Raw genomic sequence first — 11,001 nt, 5'->3', positions numbered from 1 at the left:
CACCTGAGGGGTAGCTTCTGGGGGGGCACGGTGCACAGGAGGGGTAGCTCCTGAGGGGGTATGGTGCGTGTCAGAGGTAGCTCCTGGGGGGGTATGGTGCACTTGAGGGGCGGATCCTGGGGGGCATGGTGCACATGAGGGGTAGCTCCTGGGGGGTCAGTGCATGTGTGGGTAGCTCCTGAGGGGGATGATGCATGTGAGCGGTAGCTCCTGTGGGGGACAGTGCCTGTGAAGGGGAGCCCCTGTGGGGTGCACATGAGGGTTAGCTACTGGGGGGGATGGTGCATGTGAGGGATAGTTCCTGGGGGGGGCACTTGAGGGGCAGCTCCTGGGAAGGATGATGAACATGAGTAGCTCCCGGGGGGTCGGCGCGTGTGAGGGGTAGCTCCCGGGGGGTCGGTGTGTGTGAGGGGTAGCTCCTGGGGGCGGGGCGCCTGGGACGGATGGGGTGCCTTGGAATAGCACATAGCGGGGTGTAGTCCTTCTGGTCAGGGGGCATCTGGGGTGGCACGCTGGGGTGGGTCCCTGGGAGCGGGGGCAGAGGGGGCAAGGACTCACCATATGGAGTGGCTGTGGCAGAAGTCCAGCGCTGAGATGATCTGCCGGAAGAACTTTCGGGCCTCCTTGGGGGTCAGCCTCCCCTTCTTCACCAGGTAGTCGAAGAGCTCCCCGCCTGACACGTGTTCTAGCACCAAGTATCTGCAGCAGACGAGCCCCCAGTGTGCCCAGCTGCAGTGCCAGCCGATGCCCCCCTTGTCCCAGGGCCTCCCACAGCCACCTCCTGGCCCAGCCTCCCTGCAGGCCGCCCCCATTCTCCCATGGGCTGGGAGGCAGCTCAGAGGACCTGACTGCAGGGCAGACCTCAGGCCATCTGGGTTCCTTGGGATGGGCCTCAAATGAGTCTGCAGGGACCCTGGGGTGGGGTGGGGTGGGGTGGGGTGGGAGGGAGGGTGGGTGAAGGGATGGGTCTGGGGCACAGCCGACAGGGAGGGTTTGGAACCACACGCTGAGTGTGGTGGATGTCAGGGCACGGTGCAGCATGTGGTGGCCTCGGGCTCTGCCCTGCCTGCTCTGCTGTTTCCAGGTCTGTGAGGCGAGGCCCTCACACCCCGTCATCTCCTGCACCGCAGTGGCACAGACACCCAGCGAGAGACTGCGCAGTCATATCCAGGGGCCCAGGGACCCTCTGGGCTGCTGTGGGCAGGGACAAGGAGGTGTGAGGGCTGCAGGGAGGGGCGAGGAGATGGCGTGGCCCTCCCTTTCCTGCCCTGGTGGCCTCCTGGCCTCCCATGGGGTCTCAGCCGCATGGAGGGTCCTGAGGGGCTGGTTCCCGGTGGGTGTCCTGTGGGACACTGGATCAGGCTTCCTGGGGGCCGCTCCGTCCAGGCTGAACCAGTTTGGGGGAGGCCTGTGAGGGCAGTGGCTCCAGGTGTGGCCGTGGTGATGTGGGGCCAGGGAGTGGGCCAGGGGCCGCCCAGGACGAGGGAGTAGGGCCTGGACGCCTGCTCAGAGCAGTGGTGAGGACTGCAGTGACCGGCTGTCCCAGGAGCCAGTAGTGGCAGGAATCCAGGGCCCAGTGCAGGGATGGGAGCAGACGTTGTGGTGGGGGCACGGGGTGGGCTGTGGGCAGGAGGGCAGCTGGACTGGAGGCTCAGCATAGGCCACGTGGTGTGCAGAGGGTGTGGGACAGCACCCAGGGCCAGACCTCGGGAGAAGCCCCCTGAGCGCAGCCATGCCCACCCCCTGGGCTCTTTCCTGTCCTGCCCTCCCCAGGACCCGCCGCTCCAGCACCACGTCACAGCAAAGTAGCCATGCCCTCCTCACAGTCCCCTCGCCACCATCAGGGTCCAGGGCGGGCCCCGCCCCCCAGGCCTATGGTGACAGTTGCTGTGCTCCCGCTCATGGGGGTGGGGGAAGGCAGCTCCCCGCACCCCACCCCTTGGTTTTCTCTCCCCAGCAACACACTGGAGCTGGCCGCTTGCACGTGCTCCCCAGGGCATGTGGGAACCCAGGCCGGCGAGAGCAGGAGTCGCTGCTGGGGAACAGGGAGGAGCTGGTTCTGCCCAGGCCCTCAGACAGCTCGAGCTTCAGCCTGCTCACCCCTCAGCTGGCTCACCCCTCAGCCTTCTCACCCCTCAGCCCGCTCAGCTCTCAGCTCATCCCCCAGCCTTCTCACCCGTCACCTGAGGGCAGCTCACCCCTCAGTCCAGCCCTGCATGTCCCCTGCCCCCACAGTGCCTGATGCCCCGGAGATGCCTGGCCGGGACCGCCTGGTAGTCAGGGCGCTGCCCTGGGACCAGCGAGAGTCCGATGGGGCTCCAGGCCACACAGCCCTCAGCATCCGCCCCTCGCCGCCGGGAAGCCCCGTCAGAGCCCACCAGGAGCCCGTCCTGTGAGTGACTGCTGCACCCACTCCAGGAGCTGGCTGCGGCTGGGTGTGGGCGATGGGGTTCATACACAGGCACACCTGGCACAGGGAGGGGATTTCTGCTGGCCTCGGCGGCTGTGGGGTGATGGGGTCAGCCACGCTTGGCAGCCGGAGTCCAGCCAGGGCGGGAACCTGGAGGCTGTGCCTCGTGGGGGAGCCTCGGGGATGGGGGTGTGTCTCCATGGGTTGGAGGAGCCCTGGGCAGAGGCCGGGAGGCTCGGTGTGGCCTTGTGGGGAGGACCATGTGCTCCCACCCCCTGACCTGAAACCCTGATTCCCCCTCCAGAAGGCCCTGTCCCCCTTGCTGGCCTCAGGCTCACCAGCAAGCCCCCAACAGGGCAGGTGTCTGGTCTGGTCTGGTCAAGAAGCACAAGGCACATCGGGCTGGCCGAGACCCTCCCCAGTCAGCTGTGGGTGCTGGCGGGGCCAGGGCTGATGGGGTGCAGTTGGCACCCCTGGCCTCCAGTCCCTGCACTCCCCAAGCCCTGGCCGCCCACCAGGCTGCCTGTCTCCCTGACCCGGCCGCCCTGGCCGCCCACCAGGCTGCCTGTCTCCCTGACCCGGCCGCCCTGGCCGCCCACCAGGCTGCCTGTCTCCCTGACCCGGCCGCCCTACAGCGACAGCCCCACCTCTGCCACCCCAGCTCTCCAGACCCAGCAATACCTACAAATATTTTTTGTTTTCGTAAACGTCGTGCAGCTTGAGGACGTGGGGGTGCTCGATGAGCTTCAGGATGGCAATCTCTCGCTCCACCTGCACAGGAGAGACCAGAGCACGTCAGGCTCCCAGGGCTGGGGCGCCCGTCACCCCACAGACACCACCTTCGCTGCTGGCTGTGGGGGACACAGGGACACGGGCTGCTCAGCTGGGGCCTGGCTGGTACAGAGGGCAGAGGGCCATGGGGCCATGGTGGAGGGAGCCCAGGCCCTGTGCTGATGCCAGCTTGGGCGCAGGAGGGCCCATCCCCACTCTGCCAAGGCAGGCAGCCTGGGCCTTGGCACTGCCCTCGGTGTGAGCCCAGCCTCAGGAATGGGGCCTGGAGCTGCAGGGGAGGAGGCCTCCCAGGCTCCCAGCCAGAGACGGGTGGAGGCCTTTCCAGGCAGGCTATGCCCGTGCTCCAGCCTTCCTCACAGTGGAGGCCTCACAACTGGGTGCCGGACAGGCCTCTGTGGGCTCAGGACTGGCACGAGGTGGGGGTGAGTGTCCTGTGTGTGGGGTGTGGAGTGGGTGTGCCAGCCTTGGGCAGGGCACGTGTCCCCCATCCACAGGCTCCCAGATGGCAATGTCCCAGGGCTCCAGGGAGGGGCAGAAGTGACTCCTGAGGGTACCTGACCCAGGACACCCAGTCCTGCTCTGAGGTGAGGGCAGGGGCTCCTCCTTCAGACATGCCAGCCTGGTTAAGGCCACCTGGGGCACTGCCCAGCACAGAGGAGTGGCCGTGGCAGTGTGGGGGCCAGCCAAGGCAACAGCCTGGGGCACCCGGCACTCAGGAGCCAGGGTAGACAAGGCTTTGGAGCTGGGGCCAGTCCTGTGATGGGGTCCCAGCTCCCTGGTGACTTGGCCAGCCTGTCCCAAGCCCTTCCCTTCCAGGTGGGCATCTGTGCATGGCACCTGCAGGTGTCAGGGCTGCCTCTCCTCCTCCGCATCTCCAGGCCCTCCTTCCTCTACTCAGGGCTCACAGGCACCTCCCAAATTCAGCATGGGGCTCTCCCCAGCCCCGCTCTGCACTGGGTCTCCCCCCGCCAGGTGCAGTCCTGGCCCGTCACTCCCAGGGCTTTGGTTTCTCCTCCAAGGCGGGGTCGGAGCCTGCCAGCCCCATCCAGGCAGCCCTTAGTGCTGCTGCCACCTCCCCCTGGGGTCCCCTGGCCTCCCCAGTACAGTCTGGTTAATTCCTCCACACCCCCAGCAGCTGGGGGGACTCCGAGTGTAAATAAGGGTCCCCAAGCATCAGCACCTCCCACAAGTCTCCACCCTCTGGGCTCCTCCCACCAGCCCAGGTCCCTCTCCCTCCTCAGCCCCAGCCCCAGCACCAGCCCTGCCCTTGAAGGAGCCAATGCAGGGACAGGTGGGGCGGGAGGCTCCACTGGTCCCAGTGTTGGGAGGGCCCCACACTGGATGCCCAGGTCCTACCAGGTGTGAGACTTGGAGGAGCTGGGAGCCGCAGCCTCTGCCTGTACACCCAGGGTCAGGCTTCCCTGCAGCTGGGGCAGTGCCCTCCCCACTGAGAGGAGGGTCAGAGGCCAGGAGTCCTCCACCCAGGGTGGCCTGCCTGGTATCCACAGTGGCCAGACAGCACCGCATGGAGGCCAGGCCCCAGCGGAGGAGGAAGGTGGGGCTCCCCTCTGCCAAGATGGGCCCTGCCCGGCACAGGACAGGCTGCTCTGAGGCAGGGGCTCCCTCTCAGTTCTAACTGGGACACCGAGGCCCTGCCACCAGAAGCCTGCAGGACCCCCACGCTCAGCTCCACAGGTCCCCACAAGGCTGAGTCCCAGCCCCCTGTGCTGTTCCCTGATCTAACCACAACCACCTTCCCCCCAGGGCCCCGCTCACCTTCATCAGCACAGACTCGCTGAGCTTCTCACGGTTGACAATCTTGATGGCCACTTTCTGGCAGGTGACACAGTGAACCCCCAGCTTCACCAGGCCTGCAGGAGAGAAGCAGCCACCACTCAGACCCACCCAGGCTGTGTGGGTTGGGGGCCTCCCCCTGAGCCCTGGTCAGCAGGGGCCCCACCCTCTTCTTGGATGGACTCGGGCCCTGCCCGCCTGGGTTGCTGTCCAGGACAGCTCCATGCTGGTGTCACGCTGCCCCACAAGGCTGTGTCTTCCCTCCATGCCGGCCCTTTGGACTTCTCAGGTCTCCATGGCCCCACTCGAACTATCCCCTGTCCCAGGGCACCTAGAGCCGCTCCCTGGCTTTAACCACTGTCAGCTGGGAGCCAGAGTGCCCTTGAGGCTCCTGCCTGGCCTAGGAAGCCCATCCCCTGCACACCCCCACCCTGAGACACCCCCGGCCCTCCGCCGAGACCCCCTCCAAAGCCCTCTGCCGAGACGCCCCCCGCAGCCCTCTGCCGAGACCCCCTCTGAAGCCCTCCGCCAAGACCCACCCCCGAAGCCCTCCGCCGAGACCCACCCGCAGCCCTCCACCGAGACCCCCCTGGCCCTCCGCCGAGACCCCCCCCGAGGCCCTCTGCTGAGACGCCCCCCACAGCCCTCTGCTGAGACCCCCCACCCCCGCCGCATCCCTCTGCCGAGATGCTGCTCTGCTCCCAAGCTGGCCCTGTGCTCACCCCAGGACAGCAGGATGGGCCCCAGGCCACTCCACAGGCAGCACTGCCCCAGACCTCCACGGCCCCTCAGCATCTCCTTCCCAGACCCACCTAAGAGGCACGCAGGGTGCTCTGGGACGTGCCTCGGCTGGCACACGGTCCTGATCCGCCGCCCCCTCAGCCCACCCTCCCTTTCTCCTCTTCCCTTTTCAAAGCCAGGTACCTGCCCCCACCCAGGACAGCCTGGCCACGCCCCTGAGCCCCCCACAACCCCGGGCCTGAACTGGGACCTTGACACTGGAAATGCCCTCGGGCACCCACAACCCAGGCCGCCTCCCACCAACGGTCCCAGGTGCACCCACCAGCCTACTCCGTGTTGGGTCATGTTGGAACCACGTGGGGCTCAGGTTACCACAGGGTACCCCTCTTCCTGGGAGCGCCCAGACACCCAGAGCCTGGCTGGCATTCCCGCTGGGCTTTGGGGGACACCATCCTTCCGTGCACTGCCCTGTGGCATCGGCCGCCCCGTGAGTCTGATACCACCTCTGCCTCTGCAGCTCCAGGTCTGGACACAGGAGCCCCACCTCCTCCAGCACCAACCACCTAGGCTGCCCACCTGCTCTCCAGACGGGGTGGACCCCCCTCTTCCTGTCCCAGAGTTGGGGGGAAGGGCCAGGCAGCCTGGATCTGGGTGAGCCCAGGCCAACCAGGGGACCCAGGACCTTGCCGGAAGATGTGGGCTTCCCCAGAGGCAGGGGAGCTGCAGGCTGGGCGAGGACAGAGGCTGGGCGAGGAGGAGAGCCCAGTGCCTGGGGCGGGAGGGGCCCGGCAGGGCAGGGGCTGCTCACGGAGGAGGGGCTGCCTCTCCCTGGCAGCCTTTGATCCGGCAAGAGGCCTGTGATTCACTCAGCCAGGGGAGCACTCGGGAGGGCACAGCACCCTTCATCCATAATTCAGGGCGGCTGGAGGCTCCTGCAGTGCACTCCTCCCCAGGCACGGGGCTGGCCTGCACCCCAGGGCAGGAATCCCCCACACGGAAAGGAGCTGGGGCTCAACGTCCCCCAAACATGGCTGCAAGGCCAAGGTGTGGCCCCTGCCAGAAGCCTCTGGCCCCAAGGCCATCGAGCTCCTAAAACCCTCCAGGACCAAACCCTGGGAGGATGCAGCCAAAGGCCAGGAGAGAAACTCCCAAAGAAGGGAAGGAATGACCCAGAAACGCCCAGCGTGAGGCACCCTCAGGAGCCCCTATGTCCTTTTGGGGCCAGGAGACCCCAAAGGAGGAAGGGCCTACACTCTGCCGCAGGATGTAATGAGAGCCAGGGGTTGAAGTGGGAGGGAGGCTGTGGTCAAAGCCCCCAAGGGCACCAGGATCACATTCCCAGGTGGGTGACAAGGCCTGTGGGTGGTCCTGTTGGCTCTGTATTTTCAAAAACAATGGCTCCACACAAGAGGCGAGTGAAGTCATCAGGGCGCAGCCACCAAGGGTACTGGCAGCTGTTTGATGGTGAGACCTGATCAGACCACAAAAGACGCTCACTGCTGAGTGCAGAGGGTGCTGGTTACAGAGCAGCAGGTTCCAGTGCAGGAACACGCACTGTGCACACACTGAGGGATGTGCACGCCTCTACGCATGCACACACACATAAGGGCACACTCGTGCACAAGTGCACATGCACACACAAGTGTAGACATCCCATGTACATATGTGCACACACACCCAGTGCACGCACCCGCATACACACATCCTTATACCCTGTGCACACACACCCCGTGCACACACCATGCACACACTGGCCTACACCCTGTACACACACCTGTGTACACACAGACCTACAACCTGTGCACACACCCATTCACACACCTCTGCACACACGCATACCTACACCTTGTGCACACACCCAGGTACACACACCTACACCCTGTGCACACACACCCAGCGCACACACCCATGTACACATGCCCACACCCTGTACACACACCCTGTGCACACACCCATGCACACACGCACACCTACACCCTGCGCACACACTCGTGTACCCACGCCCACACCCTGTACACACACACCCAATGCACCCACCTGTGTGCACACATGCCCACACCTTGTACACACACACCCCGTGCACACACCTATATGCACACACCCACACCCTGTGCACACACCTAGTGCACACACCCGATGCACACACATCCAGTAACACCCTGTGTACACACAGTACACACCGCAGTGCATGTACACTTGCAATTGCACACACATACCCCAGTGTACATGCACACATACCCATAGTGCACGCATACCCCTCATGCACACACTCACACACACCAGTGTACACACACCCTCATGCACACATACAGATATGTAGGCACACTCCCAGCCTGTACAGACACATCCTTGAATGACAGGAGCCAAAAGATGTGTGGAGAGCACCGTCCTGATTTCAGAAAAGGAAAGAAAGGGGACTGAAAATGGAGGGGAGCCTGACAGCCACCTGGGCCAACTTCCCAGGAGCCAATATTGAAAGGGTGCTGCTGGCCCCACCACCAATCAGGAACACCAGCCTTGCCCCAGGTGCTGTTCTGAGTGGGGCCCCTCCACCAGCATGTCACAGACGAGGAAACAGTGGTTCCATCTGCTGCCAGCACATGTGGCTCAGAAGGGCCAGGAGGCCTATGGAACAGGGTGTTCCTGACAAGTCCCCGCCTTCCCAGAGGAGGTTCCGGTGGGGATGGAGCCACTGGGGTTGGGCCTGGCGCACCCACAGAGCCTGCCCACTTCCTTGCATCTGGGGCCTGGGGGCTGCAGGTGGTGGGCGCCCTTTTGGATGACGACAGAGGCACAGAGGAGCCACAGTCACCAGGAGCCTCCTGCCAGTGCTCAGGTGCCCCAGGGCTCAGGAAAAGGCAGCCATGACACAGCAGGCTGGGGCACAGGAGAGCCGTCCCCAACTGTGTCCTGGAGCTCTGCCACTCCTGCCTCCATCTTCTTTCACTTGCTGCCCCTATGTCCAGAAAGTCCTTTCCCCATTACTGTACCCTGAAGACTCCTATACATCCCTCAAAGCCCAGCATGGAGATGTCCCTCCTAAGTAAAGCTTCCCTAGGGCCCTAGGCAGCAATGCCACCCTCTGCATCCTGGTCCCCCCAGCTTCGGGATTATGAGCAGAATGTTTGGGTTATGAGCCGTTTTGTCACTTCCTGGATGCAGGGAGTGGGGAATGTGCTGTGAGAGGCCCTCCTGACTGGGCCACAGCCTGGAGGGTCGGGAGCGGGAGGCTGCAGTGGGGAAGCCCAGGGCCAGTCTTCGTCATCCACCCTGCAACGTGCTGTGGTTTATTTTCCAATTGAAATTCCATTTCTAATTACTGTCTTTACACACACACACAGGCTCAGCGGCAAGAAGAGAAGCATGCAGTGCCACGGATCACTGCACAGGGCCCTGCGGGGAGGGTGGCGGCCCGGAGCAGCGGGGGCCAGCAGCTCACATCAGGCTCCATTTCTGTGGTAGGGTGTGCCGGCGGGTGCCCAAGGGTGCCAGGTCTCCCTGTGCCCACTGCAAGGAAGGACTTGGGCACCATGGAGCCACAGGGCATCCCAGGGAAGGCCCAGGTATGCCGGGAGCGTGCTGGTCCTCAGGGAGCAGACTGACACATTAACACGTCCCCAGGAGCTCGAGAGCCAGCCAGGAGAGTCAAAGGGAGCTCTGGGACCATCCTGCACCTGGCATCTGAGAGCAGACCCTGACCCAAGTCCCAGGTTGGCCAGGATGAGAGCGGCCTTCTGCCTGAGGCACTGGTGGGTGGGGAGGGGGTAGGTATACCCGGGAAGCTCAGTGTCCTCGCCCTCCCCCGCCCACACCTCCTCCCATCTCCACCATGCACACCAGTGCCACGGCCTGGAGGGCCACCTTGGGCCCCATTGGGTGTCTGCTGCCCACCCTCGCCCAGAAGTGGGGTGAGATCCAGCAGAAAGGATGGGGACAGCACATCTACCCCAAGGCCAGTGGAGAGGATGCAGACGGGAAAGGAGCACAAGAGCGGCCGCGTGGGGGACGGGCTGCTGTCCTTGGTGCTGAACGTGTCCCCTGCAGGTGATGAGCCTGCCTCCAGCAGCCCCTGGGCCCAGGCAGCAGGAAGGAAATGCCCCGGGGGGTGGGGTCACTGCACGGGCCTGCCCTGCTCCCACCCCACGAAAGAGGCTTCCAGAGACCAGCACAGGCCACAACCTGCCCCATCATTGCCACCACCCCACGCTGAGGGGACCAAGTGGGCCTCATCCTGAGACAGGGCCCCACGCGGCCCAGCTCCTCAGACAGCCACAGCCAGCGGCGACCCATCTCCCGGACTGCCGAATCCCCATGGCAGGGCCGCAGCTCAGGGGAGACAGAGCAGGCCCCTCTTCTGGGGGACAGAATGGGGCAGCCTCCAGCTGGCTCCCCATGAGGAAGGGAAGCAGCACCACATGGCTCTTTGGAAAAACCAGAAGCAATGCCAGATGCTGCTGAGCGGCCCCCATCTCCTGGCCCGGCTGTCCACACAAGCCAAGGTGCAGGCCTTGGAGGGCGGCCAGAGAGAGCCGGGCAGCCAAACCCCAGCCAGGAGGAAACGGCTTCCCCAGCTCCCCAGGGCCCACGCCAGGCCGACTGAGGGCAAAGGGACAGGTGTGTCCCCAGCCCAGCTGCCTCTGCTCCTCATCCTTGCTCTCTCTGTCCCCTTAGTCACCCCGTGCCCCAGATGACCATGAAACACACTGCCCACAGCAGCCTCCGAAGATCTCGGTGACCCGCCCCTGGAAGCCATAGCCTGTGTCCCGTCTCACACTGTGCCGTGGCTGGTCTGTGGACCAAGGGAGCATGGCAAGGGGAGGGTGTGTGTTTCAAAGACCAGACCGCAAGGACACCACAGCTTCCTCTTGGTCTCTGAGGAGCTCAGGGGAGCCCGGTGGCCACATCTTGAGGTAGTGCCCTGTAGGACATCATGTGCTGAGGATCTGAGGCCCGCCACACACAGCCTGCAGGAACACCCCCCCACCAGGAAGCCCTTCCAGTCCAGGTGGCCCTGGGTGCCACCTTTACCAGAGCTTCCCGAGAGGCCTTGAGCCACAACCACCTGCCGAGTGGCTTGGATGGACGATCCCAGGGAGCAGAGACTCCAAGTGCTGCACCTACCAGGACTGACCCACCATGCAGAGCAGGACGATGAAGGTGCTGGGCTTCTCATGCCCAGGCCACCACGTGGCGCTCAGGACTCCCACGCCAAGGCCACCACGTGGCGCTCAGGACTCCCACGCCCAGGCCTCCACGTGGCGCTC

General features: G+C 64.6%; 1 protein-coding gene across 16 annotated transcripts in view; it reads right to left on the bottom strand.

Annotated features, from left to right (window-relative positions):
- The window catches only part of BRSK2 (BR serine/threonine kinase 2), a 62,768-nt gene that overhangs the window by 22,274 nt on the left and 29,493 nt on the right, over positions 1–11,001 (bottom strand). For 15 of the 16 annotated variants that reach the window (XR_004265888.1, XR_004265889.1, XR_004265887.1 and 12 more), the window contains 3 exons: positions 4,979–5,073; positions 3,096–3,181; positions 559–699 (listed from right to left, as the gene is read on the bottom strand). Coding sequence is in view for 11 of the 16 variants with exons in the window: in XM_032270588.1 (XP_032126479.1) it covers positions 559–699; positions 3,096–3,181; positions 4,979–4,984 (233 nt within the window). In the remaining 5 variants the exon portion in view is untranslated. Of the gene's footprint in view, positions 1–558; positions 700–3,091; positions 3,182–4,978; positions 5,074–11,001 lie in introns of those variants that run through there. The other variant, XM_032270583.1, reaches the window with a different exon arrangement.

Source organism: Sapajus apella, unplaced genomic scaffold (assembly GCF_009761245.1).
Source record: "Sapajus apella isolate SASKATOON/1434 unplaced genomic scaffold, GSC_monkey_1.0 scaffold212, whole genome shotgun sequence".
NCBI lineage: Eukaryota > Metazoa > Chordata > Mammalia > Primates > Cebidae > Sapajus > Sapajus apella.
The sequence above is the reverse complement of the archived record's forward strand: the minus strand, read 5'-3'. Positions and strand labels throughout refer to the sequence as shown.